The following is a 20,535-nucleotide window of genomic DNA, read 5'->3' as shown; positions in this document are numbered from 1 at the left end:
GTGGTTCAGTTCTCTCCACCTAACCAGCCTGTTCTTCATAACTACTGGAAAGTAAAATCAGACTTTTTATTCTTCCAACACTTCAAGGCATTTACAGGCACTACAGGCATTTAGACTAGGAATGGACATTGATTTTTGAATGATCGTTTTTTTTTATTTTTTTATTATTATTAACCAGTGGTGAAAAATATTCTAGGTGGGGCTGTGCCATAGTCACTCAGTTTCAGTAACTACAGTATATAACCAGACCTGCAAACTGATAAGAGGTGAACAAATTTACATGTTTGTAAACCAAACCCCTGTAGGGGTGTAGGGGCATTGTCCCCCAGAAGAAAATCATTGTGATTTTAACATGTAAACAAAGCACTCAGAGAAGAAAATAAAGGGAAAAGACAACCCGTATCCGGGTCTGACAGCACTACAATAACATTTTCATATCATAATATCAACGCAGAGGCTGAGACTCACTTTTTTTGCTGCCGGTAGAACATCGCTGTACGAATTGGAAGAGTCGTCACGTGTTGTACTAACTGTTCCAGAAGCTTTGTGGTCCGGACTTGAACTTTCCATAAATGTGTCTCCATAAATCCATTTAGTTAGATCCAGCACTAAATGGATCTTGTGATTATTATACATTTTCGACGACGACGATGACAACAACTATTAGCGTTAGTTATTTCCTGGTTGACGTGATTCCGGACGTGATGTCACGAATGCCACGCGCTCAGCCAATAGACAATTTGTTTTATTAGTGTGAACATGTACATTTTATCCAGTGCACATTTGGATAGTATTGTGATATCTCATGGATATATATAGCTGTTTTAATTATTTTTAATACATTTTAAAATTTGATTTCATTCATTGCGTTCATCATTGTCGTCATCACGTCAGTCCCCACTCCCTAAAACACACTGACTCTGCTTGGGGCGCTAAATGAATAGACCTTTAGGCATCATATTTGAAGATGCTGATTGGCAACATTTACGTTGCTAGGTGTATTTATTTTGCTAAGTGCATTTTTTTATTGGCTGCGTTGCGGGCGATGTTTCTATCGCCCCAGAAGGGGATGAACAGGAAGCACAAACAATGATTTATATTTTATATATTACACGTTATTGTTCATTTTAAACACAAACATGTTACGATTGCAGGTAGGTGAGAGTTCCAATGGTCGAGGAATGAAAGAGACTGAGAAGCGTTTTGCTCTTAAACAATGTGTCCTCTTTATTGTGAGAACACATTGAGCAGTATAGCAGAACACGAAGGATGCTAAGCGTCAACAGAGAACAGAACTAAATAGTAAATAGGATCAGCACTCGTTCTGGAAGTGCACGTAGGCATATCTCAAGCTCCAGCAGGGAACAAGAGAACAGGAGACATTATAAGGCCACATTCCTAACATACCAATGTATCAATTAGTGACAGCCAGAATGACGGCCAGTGACAGCATCCAGATGTGACAGTCAATCAGTGCGGGACAGCAAACCAGAAGTGACATACAAACCCAACAACAGTGTGTAGTACTCCAGACAGACAGTAGGATTCCAATCCTAAGGTAGGACAGAACCCTGAACGTTACAGTACCTCCCCCCGGCGAACGGCACCTGCCCTTCACCTAGGGGCCTCGGGATGCAGCCGCCGGAAATCATCGATTAGGCTGGGTTCTAAAATATCCTTTTGAGGCACCCAAGAACGCTCTTCTACCCTGTACCCCTCCCAATCCACCAAGAACTGAAACCCCCTACCCCTCCGCCTACAACTCAGGATCCTCCGCACCGTATAGACAGGCTGACCATCAATTATGCGGGGCGGAGGGACCGCAGAAAGTGGCGGGGACAAGGGCGATGAGAGGAATGGCTTCAACAGGGACACATAAAACGTTGGATGAACCCTCATAGAGGCCGGAATGCGTAGCCTGTAAGCCATAGGGTTCGAGGAGCCAGCTTCCTGGATTCCACCCGGAGAGGGAGATCACGGGTGGAAAGCCAAACCCGCTGTCCAGGACGGAAAACCGGAGCCGGACGACGCTTGCGGTTAGCCTGCCGCTGAGCCTTAACCGAGGCCTCCTGCAGCGCCGCCCGCACCCTGTTCCACGTCCTGCGACAACAAGCCACATGTGCCTGGGCCGATGGCACCTCAGCCTCCTGCTCCTGTTCGGGAAACAGAGGAGGTTGAAAACCATATTGACACTGAAAGGGAGACATACCAGTAGAGGAGGAGAGGAGGGTATTATGCGCATACTCTGCCCAGGCCAACCTCCTACTCCACGTCGCCGGACACCCAGCAACGTAGCACCTCAGGACACCCTCCAGATCCTGGTTGACACGCTCCGTCTGCCCGTTCGACTGCGGATGGAACCCAGACGACAGGCTGATGGAGGCGCCGAGGCCGGAGGCAAACGCCTTCCAGAACCCGGAGGCGAACTGAGGACCCCGGTCGGACACAATATCCACTGGAAGCCTGTGGACCCGAAAGACGTGCTGCACCATCAGGTCAGTCGTCTCCCGAGCCGAGGGAAGCTTGGGAAGGGGAATGAAGTGGGCCGCCTTGGAGAATCGGTCCACTACCACCAAGATGGCAGTGAACCCATCCGACAGGGGAAGGCCGGAGATAAAATCCAGGGATATGTGCGACCAGGGAGGTTTGGGAATAGGAAGCGGTCGGAGGAGACCCGCCGGTGCACGGCGAGAGGTCTTACTGCACGCGCACACCGGGCAGGCCGCCACAAAGGAGCGCGTATCCCCCCCCTCTGTTGGCCACCAAAACCTCCTACGGATAAACTCCAGGGTTCTGGTGGCCCCAGGGTGGCCGGTGAGAGAGGATGTATGCGCCCACTGCAGCAAGCGCGAGCGTGCAGCCTTGGGCACATACATCCGCTCCGGAGGACCCCCACCGGGATCGGGCTCCCGTGTCAGAGCCGATCTTACCACCCTATCTATGCCCCATGACTCGGGTGCCAAAATCAAGGCCTGTGGAACAATAGGGTGGGGCTTCTCCTCTCGACCCGGAAGATCAAACTGGCGTGACAGGGCGTCAGGTTTGACGTTCTTGGAACAGAGTCAAGTCGAAATCGAGTGAAGAATAACGCCCACCTGGCCTGGTGAGCGTTAAGGCGTTTAGCCCCTTGGATGTAAGCCAAGTTCTTATGATCAGTCCAAACAATGAAAGGATGTTCCGCCCCCTCTAACCAATGTCTCCATTCCTCCATTGCCAATTTGATCGCCAACAACTCCCGATTACCCACATCGTAGTTACGCTCGGCCAAAGACAGCCGGCGTGAAAAAAAAGGTGCAAGGTGCACCATACCGTCCTTTAAACATCTCTGAGAGATCACTCCTCCCACCGTGTCAGGCATCCACCTCCACAATGAACGGAGTCTCTGCATCGTGGCGGATCAGTACAGGGGCGGAGGTAAATCGACGTTTGAGGTCGCAGAAGGCCGACTCTGCCCTAGGCGACCATTCAAAGCCAGGGAGAGAGGACTTAGGGAGAGCTGTTAAGGGATTGACTAAGGTGCTAAAATTGTGAATAAAACGGCTGTAAAAATTGCACCATATCGCGAGAAAAAATTTGGATGTCATCTAAGTACACAAACACTGACACCCCGATTAAATCCTGCAGTACGTCGTTGACCAGGGCTTGGAAAACTGCCGGAGCATTAGCTAAACCAAAAGGCATGACTAAATACTCATAATGCCCGTTAGGCGTGTTAAATGCAGTTTTCCACTCGTCCCCCTCCCTAATCCTGACCAAATTGTATGCATTACGTAAGTCAAGTTTAGAAAAGACCTGTGCCCCCTGTAAGCACTCAAAGGCGGTGTTTATGAGAGGCAAAGGGTATCGGTTCTTGATGGAAACGTCGTTCAATCCCCTATAATCTATGCACGGCCGCTGACTCCCAGCCTTCTTAGCAACAAAAAAGAAGCCGGCGCCTGCAGGGGATGTGGACGGTCGAATATGCCCCGTGGACAGTGCCTCTCGAATATAAGTGTTCATGGACACTGTCTCAGGACGAGAGAGAGAGAAAACATCCGCCCACGGGGTGGAGAAGTACCAGGTAGAAGATTAATGGGGCAGTCGTAAGGTCTATGAGGCGGTAGTGCGTTAGCACGCGTTTTACTAAAAACGTCCGCCAGGTCAAAATAGACCGCAGGTCAAAATAGACCGCAGGTACTCCTGCTAAATCGGGGTTGGGAGATAATACAGAGTCTGCAACGTTCACCGTCATCCTGGAGAGAGACAAAAGAGGGGGGGGTGAACTCTCGCCAGCGTCGGCATTGACGCCGCTTCCCATGGAGAGTTCACCCGTAGCCCAATTAATACGAGGGTTATGCACAACAAGCCAAGGGTGATCTAACACAATTGCAGATTGAGGAGACATGACTACATAAAATTGTAAACACTCCCACCCGCTACCCGCCACCTGAACACGCAGCTGCCCGGTGCGCTGGATAATAATCCCACTACCAAGTGGTTGACCGTCTAGAGACCGAACTGGAATTGGTACCACCAGGGTCTCCAAAGGAACCCCCGACTCCAATGCCAAACCCACATGAATTAAGTTGCCCGCTGCCCCTGAATCCACCAAAGCCCTGGTCGTCTTAAGAGAATCCCCCCACCCAACAGTGACATCAAAAAAAGTGCGTATGTCATCCATGACCGGAGAGAAATGCCCACCTGCTAACCCCTTCCCCAGGTCTAGCGGGCCCCTCCGTTTCCCGAGAACCCCCGACAGTTAGAGAAGCGATGCCCCGTGCGGCCGCAGCGAAAGCAGCGCTTCTTGCTTACACGCTTCTGCCTCTCCGCGTCAGAGAGGCTCAGAGCGCCCAGTTGCATCGGCTCGTCACCCAGGTTCTCTCTCGTGTGAAGGTATGCTGGTTGTTCGACACCAGAAGAAGGGCGGAAGAGTACCTGTGACGAAGCCTCCCTTTCGCGCTCCCTCTCCCGGTGCCGATTGTCCATCCTTATGGCCAGGTTGATCAGATGGTCCAGGTGCTCGGGTAGCTCCCGTGTAGATAACTCATCCTGCATTTGCACAGAGAGCCCCTGCAGAAAGAGGACACAGCAGGGAATCTCTGGCCAGGCCGCCTCTCGAGCTACAATACCGAAGTCAAGAGCGAATGCCCTGCCAGCAGAACGTCGACCGCCGGCTTCATAAATGGAAATCACCCTGGAGGTATCGAATACGTGGCGCAACTCCAGGGTGAAGGCATCCACACTGCGGTAGATTACTGACCCACTCTCCCACTCTGCTGTAGCCCAAGAGCACGGCCTGTGAGGAGGGTGATGATATAATGCTACCCGAGACACATCAGTGGGAAAAGTACGAGGCTGCAGTTGAAACACGAGAGAACACTGAGTGACAAACTCACGACACCCCTCTGGAGCCCCTCCATATCGATCCGGCGGCGGCAGTCGTGGCTCCCGGAATTCCTCACGACCCACAGGATATCTCAGCCCTCCTTCCCCGCCGACCGGCGAGGCTCCCGACACCGATCCCATCGAGGACGCCGCCCCAGCCGCTGTAGAGCGGGCGTCGTTAGCCGCAGCTAATGCTGAAGCAGCTGTCTCTTGTGAGACGACGGACAGGTCTCCCAACCGACTCAGCTCGACGCCTACAGCCATCTGACGTTCGAGAAGAACCCTCAGCTGGTCCCGCTGAGCCACCATCTCCTCCCGCATTTCCTCGGTGGAACTCATCTTTGGCTGGAGCTTCTGTTACGATTGCAGGTAGGTGAGAGTTCCAATGGTCGAGGAATGAAAGAGACGGAGAAGTATTTTGCTCTTCAAAACAATGTGTGTCCTCTTTATTGTGAGAACACATTGAGCAGTATAGCAGAACACGAAGGACGCCAAGAGTCAACAGAGAACAGAACTAAATAGTAAATAGGATCAGCACTCGTTCTGGAAGTCTGCACGTAGGGATATCTGAAGCTCCAGCAGGGAACAAGAGAACAGGAGTCATTATAAGGCCACATTCCTAACATGTATTCATTCCAATGTATCAATTAGTGACAGCCAGAATGACAGCCAGTGACAGCATCCAGATGTGACAGTCAATCAGTCATCATCATCAGGTGGCTTCTTCGTTCCAAAGGTTGCCTATCACTCTCCAACCCATTCTGTCCCACTTCTTCTCTCCAACTCCGTGACTCCGCCTCTCACTCCGCTCCAATCACAGACGTCTACCCAGCCTCTTCTTGGTCTTTCACTTCCTCTCTTTCCATCCACCTTCCCCATCACCACCTTCTTGAACATCTCCCCGCTGGATCCTCTCAGAACATGCCTGCACAACTCCATCTTTCTCTTTTTCAACCTCTTGAGCAGCTGTCCTCCTTGCATACACGCAATGTCCTTGCAAGACATTCTTGATCATATCCTTCCATGTTATCTTCAGCATCTTCCTCAGCGTCCACATTTCAAAAGAGTCTATCATCCTCTTTGCCTCTTCATTCAGCGTACATGCTTCTGCTCCATATGAAAAGACTGACATAACATACGTTTCCAAAATCTTGGTCTTCGTTTTCCAACGTATGTTTCTTCTCAATAATTCTTTATGGTTCCAGAATCAAGTTCAAGTTTCTTTATTCGTTGTCATACAGAAGTACAGAATACTTTTATACAAAATGCTTCTTTCTGTTACGCTCCAGAGACTGTGCTAGACAAAAATAGATAAGTATAAAATAAGTACGTTTCTTTATTCGTTGTCATACAGAAGTACAGAATACTTTTATACAAAATGCTTCTTTCTGTTACGCTCCAGAGACTGTGCTAGACAAAAATAGATAAGTATAAAATAAGTATAGCAAGTATAAAATAGAGGTCAAGTATGTGGACAAAAGTGTTCAGTATATACATATACAATGTACAATGCAGAGTAGAAGTAACTGAGTTACAATACAATATACTATACAGTGCAAAGCAGAAATGGGATGAGGTACAATTTAGGTACAATTTACAGTAAGGTGTAATGAGGTATGGGTTGTAGTGCAAATTCTTTACCAATAAATATAAAGTGTGTTTAGGTGTTCTAAAGTGGGTGCTGCAGTGAGTTGTTTGTTTAAAGTGAGTGTGTGCGTGCATTTGATGGTTGTTACATAGTGTTATTGTCATTTAGCATTCTGATGGCCTGAGGATAGAAGCTTCTTCTGAGTCTCTCTGTGCTTGCCATGAGACTCAGCAGTTCAAAGAGGCAGTTGTTTGGGTGGCTGGAGTCTTTGATAATTATCTTAGCCTTACCCATGCACCGCTTGTTGTAAATGTCCTGGAGAGTGGGAAGCCCTCCTCCAATTGTGCGTTTGGTTGAACGGGCCACTCTCTGTAGTCTGCTACGGTCTTGTGCGGTGCTATTCCCAAACCAGGAGGTGATATTGCCAGTCAGGAGGCGTCTAGTTTTTTACCAACAGATTTCCAGTTCCACGTTCGCGTTCTGCGATCTGATTGGCCACTGACGTTTCTGGTGCGATCTGATTGGCCACTGACGTTTCTGGTCATGTGACATGTGCGCCCAATCACGTGACGCGCCCATTTCCGCCTCTAACAGCCTGCAAACTACCTAACGCCTAGTTTATCACTGGTTAAGCTTAGGCGACTCTTTCGAAGTTGGTTAAGGTTAGAGTTTGGAATCAGGGCTGGTGTTCTATCGCCCTGCTCTAAGACAAACTCTAACCTTAACCAACTTCGAAAGAGTGCCTAAGCTTAACCGGTGATAGAAACAGGCGTCACACGATTGGCGCGACCAGAAACTTCAGTGGCCAATCAGATCGCAGAACGCGAACGCAGAACTGGAAATCCGTTGGTAAAAGTAATCAGGCAGTCAGGAGGCTCTCTATTGTGCATGAGTAGAAGTTCTTGATCTTCTGACTGACTTGGAACTTCCTTAGGCGCCTGAGGAAGTAGAGGCGTTGCCGTGCCTTCTTCACAACACTGTCAATGTGTGTGGTCCATGTCAAGTCCTCGGATATGTGGACTCCGAGGTACTTGAAACTGTTCACTCTCTCAACCGGTGCCCCGTCGATGCTGAGGGGGCTGTAGTCCCTGACCCCCGACCTCCTGAAGTCCACAATCATCTCTTTTGTTTTGCTGACGTTCAGGGAGAGGCAGTTCTCCTGACACCACTGCGACAGATTCTCTACCTCTTCCAGGTAGGCCCTCTCGTCGTTGGCAGAGATCAGGCCCACCACTACTGTGTCATCAGCAAATTTGATGATTGTGTTGTTGTTCCGCTGTGCCACAGTCATGTGTGTACAGGGAGTAGAGGAGGGGACTCGGAACACAGCCCTGGGGGGTCCCTATGTTGAGCGTGATGGATGAGGAGGTGCAGTTGCCTGCTCTCACCACCTGGGGTCTACCCGTCAGGAAGTCCAAGACCCACTGGTAGAGGTCATAGTTCAAGCCCAGGTCCCTGAGCTTGGCTATGAATTTGGAGGGGACTATGGTATTGAATGCTGAGCTGTAGTCGATGAACAGCATAGTTCCCCTGCCTCTTGTCCAGGTGTGATGCTGCTCTGTGCAGCACATGGGCTATGGTGTCCTCCGTGGACCTGTTGGGGCGATATGCAAATTGCAGGGGGTCCAGGTTGATGGGGAGGGAGGAACAGATGTAGCCCTTCACTAGCTTCTCAAAGCACTTCATGGCTATGGAGGTGAGAGCTACAGGGCGGTAGTCGTTGAGGCAAGCGGGCGTAGATTTTTTGGGTACAGGGATAATGGTGGACTTCTTCAGACAGGTGGGGATGACAGCCTGTTCTAAGGACAGGTTAAATATGTCAGTGAATGCACCCTTTGCCCTTTCCGGTTCTTCTCTTAATGTCCATGTTAGCTCTTCCACCTTCACTGATCCAGCTTCCAAGGTACATGTACTCCTTCACTTGTTCAAGTTTTTCTCCATCCACCTGTATTTTACAAACAGTTCCTGGTGTTTTTTCAATGATCATTACTTTAGTTTTCTTTGTGTTTAGCGACATTCCATAGTTTTTGCATTCGACATTCAGTTTATTCATCATGTCCTGTAGAGCTTCTTGACAGTTACAGACTATAGCAGTGTCATCCGCGTATTTTATATTGGTTGTAACTGAGGGGTACAATTCCCTGACTGTATTGATAAGTATGGTATCATTAAACCACTACCGCTTTATGTACTTTAATTACTGGCCATACAGTACATGATATCTAAATATAATGAACACTTCCCACAATGAACCGGTTCTACACAAAGTTGTCTTTAAGTATTTATTGCAGCAAAAGGTACATAATACTTCTCGATTATACTTTGTATGCACTTGTAAGGCAAAGGAATGTGCGTAGGCAAATCAACAATGAATGTCCATTCTCTGGTTACGCAGGAGGTAATTATACAACCTGAATCTTAGGGAATTATATCTATGGTACACTGGTAATATATAGCGGGAGATACTGGAAGGGTCCCCCTGGTTGTAAGCCAGCAGGGGTAGAAGATCTGTCGGTAGTAGAGAGTCTGGTCAACGATGGCTAAGGAGACTCCAAGTACAGGAGACGGTGCAATAGCCTCTTGATCCACAGACGAATACAGCTGTTCTCCGTAGACTGTAGCTCCACAGTGAAGAAAGTTAGCCGGCCTCAGGCTCTCTGAGGCGCCGACTCGACTTGACTCCTCGCGGGGTAAATCCAACACGTGCAGGCGTCGGCGATTCTCCGCTCCATAAATCACAGGACCAAAGCAAATATATTCCAGCCACAAAGGGCTATGTAGTCGTCGGGTAGATTAATCCTGTGTACATGTCCACACGGTTCTCGTCTAGGTCTCCTCGGGTGAAAGCGCCATGAAAGCAGCCCAGCCTGGATAAGAACTCTAGCTAATACGAGGAAGCGTTGGGGATGCTGGTCACTGTAGAACTTTAGCCGCACGATACACTATACACAAATAGACTATTAATGACTTAATAGAAATATGTCGCACTCGACGGTATAGCGCCAAACTCTGACAATTCAGTTATTAATTCGCACGCGGTCTCAATGCTCTATTCTGGGGCCAAACAGGCCATACTTCACCGCACGTTGTATCGTGGGTGAGGCTTCAACTTATTGGGTAACATACTTCTGTATTCACCTGCGCCGTATTTATACGCACGGTGAACAAACTAGTGCCAACGACATTTCTGTCTCGTATCCCTGGGCAAGGCCGGGCATGCACAGACATGTCTTGACGGTGACTTTGAACCTGACTCCGGAGGCGCGGCTCTGGCGCCTGTGGACCGCTGTCCAATAGGAGAATGAAATATTATGGTCTGGGCTAAAGGGATATTCCGTGTATATGTACAAGGAATATACAAGGGATATCAAACGATATACAAGCAATATATATCAATCAATAAATATATATATTCGGTTTAATCTGATCCTTTGTAACATTGGTGATGTTCTCTTCGCCAAGTTTTACTCCTTTCCCTCTCGGACCTTTTTTCATCAGTGATTCACTGTACATATTAAAGAGTACAGGGGACAAGATGCATCATTGTCTTACACCCTTCTCCACCGGGAAGTCTCTTGATGTCTCCTTTCCTATTCTACATTTACATTTACATTTAGTCAAGCTGACGCTTTTATCCAAAGCGACTTACAAGTTCTGTACGACAAGCCATCAGGAAGGGCACAACTCTATCAGCTGAGCAACAATGTTCATCAAAGTGTTGAGTGCTACAGTGTAGGTTAGTTTATTAGGACAAGTGCATGACAGTACGGTTAGTTAGGGTTAGATATTATTATTATTATTTTTTTAATTCAGATAATGGTTGAAGAAGTGCGTCTTTAGTCGACGGCGAAAGATTGGACGTGATTCGGCTGTCCTAACTGTGGTGGGTAGTTCATTCCACCATTGTGGGGCAAGGACTGAGAATAGGCGACTTCTCTTTGATGACCCTCCCGGAGCTTGGATAGGAGTAGGTCTGAGGCGGCCAGAAGATGCAGAGCGTAGGGGTCTTGAGGGTGTGTAGTTAGAGACCATTGACCGGAGGTAGGCGGGAGCGGTTCCCTTTGCTGCACGGTATGCTAGGTCGAGGGCCTTGAAGCGGATTCGTGCAGCAATGGGGAGCCAGTGCAGGTCCCTAAGAAGTGGGGTGACATGGGCCGACTTCGGTAGGTTTGAGATCAGGCGGGCCGCTGCGTTCTGAATGAGTTGAAGAGGCTTAGTGGCAGTGGCCGGGAGGCCAGCGAGCAGTGCGTTGCAGTAGTCGAGGCGGGAGATGACTGTTGATTGGACGAGGAGTTGGGTGGCTTATTTTGTCAGGAAGGGGCGGATCCTTCTGACGTTGCTCAGGAGGAATCGGCAGGTTCTGGTCGTCGCTGCGATGTGAGCAGAGAAGTTCAACTGGTCGTCGAGGACAACACCAAGGTTCTTGGCGGTCGGGGACGCAGTCACAGCTGCATTCTCGACTGTGATTGAAAGGTCGGTTAGGGGGGAGGATTTGGCCGGCAGGTGGAGCAATTCTGTTTTGCTTAGGTTCAGTTTGAGGTGGTTGGTCGTCATCCAGGCGGAGATGTTGGACAGACAGGCCGAGATCCGCTCAGAGACGTGGATATCTGAGGGAGGGAAGGAGAGGAAGAGTTGAGTATCGTCGGCATAACAATGGTAGGAGAAGCCATGAGACGTGATAATGTTAACATTATCCTTCTGCCTCCAGTATAAGTTGGCAATTATTCTTCGGTCAGAAACTGGTATTTTGAATTCTTTCATTGTTCTCATCAATGTTGTATGTTCAACTCTGTCGACAGCAAACCAGAAGTGACATACAATTAGTGCAAAACCCAACAACAGTGTGTAGTACTCCAGACATACAGTAGGATTCCAATCCTAAGGTAGGACAGAACCCCAAACGTTACACAAACATACTTAAAATGTGTAATTATTATTTATTTAAAAGAAAATTATTATATTTTTAGCGGTTGAAATCTACTATTATAGAAAAATCCAAAACCACTTTCCACCAGGGGGAGCGGCACCCTAGCGCCCTCTAGTGACCAGCCACCACTGCTATTAACTGTTACACAGTTGTACGGCATGCAGGGTAGCCTACAGGTAGCTAGCCAGGTAGTATAACAGTCTTAACAGCTGGGAGATGACGAAAGAGAGACTGGAGATGGTAGCAACATTTTGTAAGTTTGCCATGCTGTTTCACTAAACTCACACATTTCAAGAATCAGTGATACTGTAACGGTAATGTACAGAATAATGCTTTTATTTCCCTGAAATACACGCTAGCTTGGTGCGTTTTGTTAGCAATGACAGCAGCCAGCCAGCTAGCTAGCCTAGTTGAACTATCTCACGTTCGCTATTAATTAAAAACAAAACCATTATGTGAACGTGAAAGCTCAGACATTTCAAGTAACTTTCGGAATGGATGCTTTTGTTCCTGGAAATAACTTTAGCCTGCTGCGACTCGCAAATATCTAGCTGTTCGCAATGACAGCAGCCAGCTAACGTTAGCTTGCTTTTTTGATTATGTCACGTTCGCTGTTAACAAAAAAATATGTTAATGGGGGGTCGATTAGTAATGGTCTGGAATAGCTCCCAGTGACAGTGACTATCAAATAGTAATTTCGTGAGTTTTGACCATCCCTAGTTTAGACGTCCTCCATCTTAGAACAACCAAACTCTACGCACTTGTCTTTTAATAAAAAACCCAGTCGTTCTCTCTTCTCTCCGCGTCCCCAGCCTGCTCTTCAGGACTGCTGTGAAGGCGGAGGCGTTGGGGGAAAAAAGCTGCCGGTCTAGGAGGAACAATTCCACGTGCTTGTGATTTAATAAAAACCCAATCGGAGGAGGCCAATAAAGAGGGAGGTGGGAGTCTATTGCGGTAACGCCCGCTGACCTCGCCCCCGTGGACTAACCTGTGGGATTCCCCCCGGCACACATTCATTCACCGGCGGCCTGAAAGGGTTCTAAATTGTGGTACCAAGATGGCCCGTGGTTCCCGGTTTGTTCCCCCCTGCTAATAATATTATTAATACTACACATGGGGTGCAACAGAGGCTGGGAAGGGTTGACGGAAGGTTAAGAGTGAGGCTGTGGATACAGGGAACCAAGGAGGAGGCTTCATGGGTCACCATAAAGTCACAGCTTTTTCTCTCTCTTTTTAAATAAGTGGAAAGGATCGTCCTTTTGTTATAAAACTGCTTTTGATTGATTGATTGAAATTTGAAAATGTTATTAACAGATTGCAGAATGGGTACAATACAGTACAGCTCAATACACACAATTGTTAAGGGGATGCAGACCAGAGAAAGACTTTCGTCTTGTTTACATCAGGGTCCCCCATTTTCAATTCATCATAACATATATGACATACATGACATACAGATACAGTACTGCTACATCTATACATTTATGACATACAGTACTGTTTGTGATACAAAAAGAGTCTAAAAAAGGGAGTATATACATTTGACGAAGAAACTGTACATTGGAGGAGGTTGGGTAGGTGGGGTGGAGGGGGGGGGAAACTACATTGGAGGTGGTTGGGTGGGTGGGGGGTGGGTAGGCGGGGTGGGGTAACTGTACATTGGATTATCCACGAAACCTTACTTGGTCCCAAGAAGAGGGTCTCGTCACATGTATTATTGGGTTAGGACATTTACTGTACATTGGAGGGGGTTGGGTTAGGACATTTACAGGGGCCAGTTTCGAATTGCAGTCTCCCGTAGGTGCTCTTTGAGAGCGGTTTTGAAGGTGGGTAGTGATTCACATTCCTTTACAGCTGTGGGTAGGGCGTTCCACATTGATGTGGCATAATTGCGAAACGTGTTTTTGTCCTGGTTGACTCAGTGGTTCCCAAAGTCGGGGTCGCGACCCAAATGTGGGCCGCGAGCAGCCACGGGTGGGCCGCGAGATGATTAAAAAAAAAAAAAAAAAAAATAAAAAAAATGTTTTTTTTTATTTTTTTATTTTAATTTTTTTTATTAAAATTTTTTTTTTCAGGCCACTGAACTTAGAAGCAGGCCAGGACAGTGTTTCTAGTTGTATTCTAAAATTCTATTCTATTGTATTCTAAAATGTGACTATATGGTTTTATATTAACATAATAAATAAACAAAAACGAAAAATCTACTTATTTCAACGAACATTTCAAACTAAATAACAGATTATGCACATAAAACGCTGAAAACAACCGAAGCAACAATAGTATTTTAATGAGGCTATTATTATTATCATTATTATTTTGCAACAAGTTAGCCCTCTCATAAATAGCACATATAAATGAATAACTAACTTGAACTAACTTAATAGGATTGAAGTGATATTTGGCTTAAAAAATCGGTCGCCTGGCAAAAAAAAAAAAAAAAAGCCAGACAATGTGCATTGGGCCGCGGCTCTCTGACGCCTTATTTTCTGGGCCCCGGCCTGAAAAGTTTGGGAAAAGACTTGACATTGTGGGTTTTGAACGTAACTACTTTCGCTCGCGCTTCCTTCCTTGTTTACCTGGGGCGTACTGTTAAAGTATGTGTAATTCTTATGTCTTTGTAAAGGAGATGGGAGCAGACACTGTATGCAGGATTATTTTACAGCGAGAGACGCAAAGCCACACAATTTCAGATATTCACGCAAGAAGTAAGCCAGCTTAATAAGGGAGGAGGAGGAGGGTTCCTGTCACCTCCTTATAGCTCTAGTATGTCGTTTTGGGAAGAAAACCCATAGAATAATCACTTGATGCTAAGTACTTGTTTCTAATCTCAACACAAATCCTAAAAGAAAGAGACATTTTGAAGTGAACCAACAATAAGCTTAGAAGATCTTCTCTGGTGTTGAAAATACGCTGGGGAGGGCAGAGTACTACAGCGCAGATGAACAAATCATCCCTGGCTTCAGATTGTGTTCCAGGGTTCCACTTCTCCTGGGGCAGCTTATTTATCAGCTGCTCTGAAGCGGCACCTCTGGGCTATAACTTCTGCACTCCGCGCAGCACCATTCATCTCCCTGTTCGGCCCGAGTGCGTAGAAAGTCCATGTTGTACATTCATTTCGACTTTGCTCAGAGGTCCAGGTGACACGTCTTTATGTACAGGGTGACGTGAGAGCATAATATGTGCATTTTCATAGTAAGGCCATACTTTCCACACAGCAGCATTTTTGTCGGGGGGGGGGGGGGGGGGGGGGGGGGGGGGGGGGGGGGGGGTGGGGACGACGACGACAACCCGGCTTAGAGTGCAAGGGAGGAGAGGCTCTCACTAACGGGCCCCTCCTTTAAACTTTTTTCTCAAGACTGAGGGGCCATTAATTTCGCCGGGCCCATTCTGTGTCCCTGACACTGCCATCAATCAAAGGTGTTATTAGTATTCGGGCTGACCCGGGCTCCGAGAGCGTCCCCGCTCAGACGGAGACCACACACTAGTTAGGAAGAGATTAGGGTTGTGTATGTGTGTGTGTCACACCACGTTGCCTGGGTCCCAGCCAGGGGACAGACCAGGCAGCTCTAAACTCACTCCCTGCTGGGGGGGGTGGGGTGCTGAATAAGGAGATTCCCGGGAAGGAGGGCGTGGTGGCAATGTCTTAACAATATCCCGACAATATGGATCTTGTGGTACTTAATGACTCATCTGTTGTGGGAACAGATATAGAGAGGGGTTACGATCGGGATGGGAGTCGACACACGCGTGAATACTGGCTTCTTGGCGATGGATGAAAGCGCCGTCAGGGGTGCTGCACCTCACCTCCTGGCTTTTATTAATGTTCTTTTTAAACGGAGAAAGCATCCGCACACTAGGATCTATAGGAAATTGTGGAAAGCTACCAAATTGTAATTGCACCGTTCACCTCGGCATGGGAACGTCTTGAAAGTTGATATTAAGGGAAAATCCCCCAAAAATCTAATTATATAGGCCTAATGCTGTTGAGTTCAGTTTTGATTTGTGAATGAGAACAAAGTCTGTTTTAAACTGGATACTCTGGGTACTGATGATGTCATCAAGAGACACATCCTGGAGCTGCCACGTTGACAGTGAATAGTGGAACAACTCTTAGGTCCCATGGTGGTTTTTACTGGGATGTGGTACATGTTCTGATGCATAGCCATACATTGTGGATGCGATAGCTAAAACAAAGTGTTTGAGTCCACTAAGGCCATCACTAATTCACTGTTCAAATTCTAGTCTTGATCCTCTCGATTTCCAGCTCAGGGAAACATCTTATGATTATAGACATTGGTTTAACTGTCCAGGATCATTGGAATAGCACAGTGTACATTCTGTTTTAGGGTGGATTTTCCCTTAAGTCAGACCTCCTTAGTATTACCCCCCCCCCCCCCCCCCCCCCAGCCCCCAGTCCATCCCCTCTCATCCTCTCACCCTTTATCTGACAATAGTGGCTTGTTTCCGGAATCTTCGCGTCAGCCTCTGAGATGTCTGAATGACCCACCAGCACAAAAGCCACAGAGAGCCTCTGACTGGAAAGAGGGGATGGCTGCCACGTCTGTGATGATGTCACTGCCAAAATTGTGCGACCAGGAAGAGAAAGCGGGGGGGGGGGGGGGGGTTTAAACGCTCACCACATCCACCAAGTCTAAAGAGATTGCACAAAAATTATAATTCTTTGGGTTCCATTCTCTCCTGAACATTACATTTGATAATACATTCCATCAAATGATTCATTGGAAAGAAAGAATGATGAAGCTCAGCTCAGCATTCCTTTCTTTTCTGCAGAAGGACAGGGAAGACCTTTTAAAGACCAAAGTTGTCTAATACAAGCACATACAAATGTTCCTTGTTTTTTGTCTGTTTGTTGTGCTTGGGTTGTAGCTTTTCTGGGAGTCCCTTTCATGCAGGGCCTTGTGTTGGGCTGCAGATAATTAGATCAGCGCTATCAGTTTCACTGTTCCCTTTCTCCCAGGGAATTTGCATAAGAATAAGTGTTTTAACGGCCCCTCACTCTCCCTCTCTCTCACTCCCTCTCTCTCTCTCTCTCTTTCTCTCCCTCTCACTGCTTTGAGGCTTTTTTCTCCCTCCGACCCTTAAATGATTCACTACCTCACCTCTATCTGCACTTTCAAGAGAGAAGTGCCCTCTTTCCATCACTGGAGCAAAACACATTTAAAGCCTAAATGAAAAGAGCTGCAGGTTTCAGCAATTTTTTTATTTTTTTTGTATATATATATCCAACAGAATCCAATAATACTGGCTCCAAAATCCAATAGGATTTTGTATTTGCATTTGTGTTATTTTTTGTTTCTTTTTAAGTGGAATCGTGTAGGACTTCCTCCTATTGGACAAAATAGTCTTACCAGGTTTTGAACCAGCAATCTTCCAATCATACGCCCCGAGCCCTGTTGATTACAGACTGCCCTTGTTACAGGGACCCTTGTTAATTCCAGAGTCCCACTATGGTGCTTCATCCATTTTTAGCACTCTGATGTACCATTTAGTAGCCTGTAGGCTAGTTCCCTGTACTACCATGTAGTAGACCTACCCTGTAGTACCATGTAATACTCTGTGGTGCCATGTAGTATCCTGTACTGCCATGTCGTAGCCTGCACTACCATGTAGTAACCTGTAGTACTATTATGTTTTATTATAGTCTCGCAAGTTAAAATCCTATCAAATTCAACTGGAAAAGAAATAAATAGGATCCTACTGGAAATGAAAGAAATCTAATATGATTTTGAAGATCCTAATTAGATTATATTGGAAAGGATTTTTGACTAGGATATATCTGTCAATAAGTACCGGATTAATTCATACATTGTCATAGTCATACAGCTAGCAGACACATTTATGAACGTGTGCAGCAATCCACCAACTCAGTTCCCCCCGAAAATGCTGAGACTCCCAGGCATTTCATTGTAATTAGGAGCAGTGGCTCCATGGAAGTCTCCAGACTTGGGGCACATCCTCCCAGTGTATTCACTGGTGGCCAAGAAGCTCCCTGTAAATGCATGATTGTTTACAGCAGAAGTTTCATACCCAGAATTTCTTAAGGTCAACATTTCTTCTGGCACACTGGGCTTCAACTGCACTTTATTCCCCTTTAATTTAACAGCTCCGGCAGCTTTTCTAGTTAAATCGACTGTTCATTATTGAGACCCATTTTACGAAGGGGCTGTGAGGTGCAGTTTAATGAATCTCTGGCACAAAGCTCCCTTTCACTGCCGGGGGAAGAATAGGGGCTATTTAGACCCTGTAGGGCTTTATGTCAAAGGCAGCCCATAATAGTTGTCAGGCCAGGGCCGAAATTCCCACTGGCCTGGGAATGCACAAGAAATCAACTTTTGCCATGAGCAGATTAAGACGCAAGCAAGTGGTTGGGAAGATTCTACCCAAACAGTGGCATCTGTTTGGACCCACAGATTTTCCCACAGAAAATATATTTATTCTGGTTACTGTATAATAGGCTTTTACCATACGCATGATTTCAGTCTGGTGTGTTTTATGCACAATGTAACGGTGATCTGGTTGCTTTTTAGCTTCATTTGTTAGTTTGAAATGGAACCTTCATGAAACAACAAAGTATGGCAATGATCAGATAGTTATAAAAATCCTATTAGGAACATAGAAGGTGGCATTTTTAGACAGTTTATTATTTTTTAGATGTACAGATATAGTTTACAATGACAAATTGCACATTATAATTTTGTCATGGTTGTTTCAACATGTGAAGTACGAAAATAGGAAATTATAATGTTGTCTTTTGCTTTCTGTAAACATTCAGCACAAGAGAAAGCACAACATTCAGTATGATAAGGTTTTGTCTTGGTTTGTTACAGTAATATCCTTCGGTCTCATAAAAGGCTTTTTGGTTCAGAGCACACATGCAGTTAAACTGGAGGGGGGGAGTTCTGGCAGTGGGCATTGTCTTTTGACACAGCAGGGATTCTCAGACAAATCCTTCTTAGTTGCAGGTGGTCAGGCATAAGCAAAGAGTTAAGTCTCGTGGTCCCCCTCGCCCCTCCTCTTTGGTGTTCTGACATCACCAGTCCAGCCCCCTGAAAGATCTCGCAGCTTTCCTCAGCCTTCCTCAGTTCTACTCTGGCATGTTTACAGGAGTCGCATGACCAGCATCAGGACCGAGGGACTGCAAGCTACACTGGAACGGGAAAAGAGACATGCTTTGATGAAGCTGGTTTGGGAATCCTAGCAAATGGTAAAGCCGCTGGGCATAACAGAGTAATGGCTGTTCAGACTGCAATCATGAACCCCCAGTTCATGAATTTCTGTTTCCCCGGATCTGTGGTGGAGTATGACATGGAGAAAAGTTTGGACGGGAGTGTCCTGGGGGAGGCAGAGAGCGAAGGAGACTACAGAGAGACCACCAGAGACCTGCTGAGCTTCATAGACTCGGCCTCCAGCAACATCAAGCTGGCTCTGGATAAACCCGTCAAATCCAAGAGGAAAGTCAACCACCGCAAGTATCTGCAGAAGCAGATCAAGAGGTGCACGGGCATCATAACACCCGGGAGCAGCGCTGCAGAAACCCCGGTCAAGAGACAGGGTTCTCCTCCTCAGCCCGGCCCGTTCCAAGGCAAGACTCTGGCTAAACGTGACGGGGTCCAAGCCAATTTGCAGAGCAAGAGCTTGGCAGCCCTCTTCAACCCCGTGAAGGATGTTAGGGGTGAAAAAGCCAAGAAACCCCCTTTGCGGCATCGCAACCTGCCCCCTTCGTTCTTCACGGAGCCTGCCAACTGCTCAAAAGTCAGCTCCACCTCTGGGATGACTCTGAAAGACCTGGAACGAGGCAACCCGGAGGCCGCAGAGTTCTTTGAGCTCCTGGGGCCGGATTACAGCAACATGGTCAGTGAACAGGACCTTTACCAAAGCATGCCCACTCGGGTGCAGCCAGACATGGCAGGCCCGGATCCCACCTCCTATGACCCGCACCATTTAGTCGGTGGCTTCCTCTACACAGAGCCATGGAGTACTTGCACTGGGCCCTCTAAGAAACTGGGGGATAGCATGCGAACGAGCCCGGGCCAGACCCCCGTGTACTGTCACCCGGACTCACTCTCGGGTCCTCTAGAGGACAACACGCTGTGCGCTTTGGCCTTCCCCAATTTCTTCACAGACTGCTCCGTGCCTCAAGTCACCTATGATTTGAGTGGTAGCTACAGCAGATACGGCAGCTAAACCTCTCATCTCTATAAGACGTGGAGAACTTTGCTCGCTAGGATGATGCCGGGGAGGAGAGAAAAAGGCATCTGAAACTTTGGTGAAGAGAGTAACATAGTCAGAGAGGATTTGATATTGTCGTGTTTACTTATTCTGTTGTAGAGGTGGAATTGCAACTGGATCTGAATATTCTATATTGGCAGCCATCTGTGTTTTAAGAGATTCCCCTCTCTACGGAGAGATATGAATTTTCTGAAGTTTTCCTGATCACGATCACAATTCCTACCGATTCGGGTTGCCGATAAGTTTGTTGTAATGAGTTTACACAGTATCTCAGGAGTGAAGGATGTATTCTCCCAATGCATTCTGAACAGAAAGTGTTGATTCATCCTTTTAGTTGTGTTGTTCTTTTCTAGGATACATTTAATTTACATACATACATTTTTATCTATAGATCTACTGTTATTTT

General features: G+C 46.9%; 1 protein-coding gene across 1 annotated transcript; it reads left to right on the top strand.

Annotated features, from left to right (window-relative positions):
• Positions 1-19,130: 19,130 nt before the first annotated feature.
• Positions 19,131-20,084, top strand: fam181b (family with sequence similarity 181 member B; the record flags this gene model as incomplete). Its single annotated transcript, XM_084310393.1, has 1 exon — positions 19,131-20,084. One exon carries the CDS (start codon positions 19,131-19,133, stop codon positions 20,082-20,084), a length of 954 nt encoding a protein of 317 aa, XP_084166519.1.
• Between the last annotated feature and the right edge of the window lie 451 nt (positions 20,085-20,535).

Source organism: Notolepis coatsorum, assembly GCF_963971535.1.
Source record: "Notolepis coatsorum genome assembly, chromosome: 1".
In the NCBI taxonomy this organism is placed as follows: Eukaryota; Metazoa; Chordata; class Actinopteri; order Aulopiformes; family Paralepididae; genus Notolepis; species Notolepis coatsorum.
Note: the sequence above shows the minus strand (reverse complement) of the source record. Positions and strands in the feature narration are given on the sequence as shown.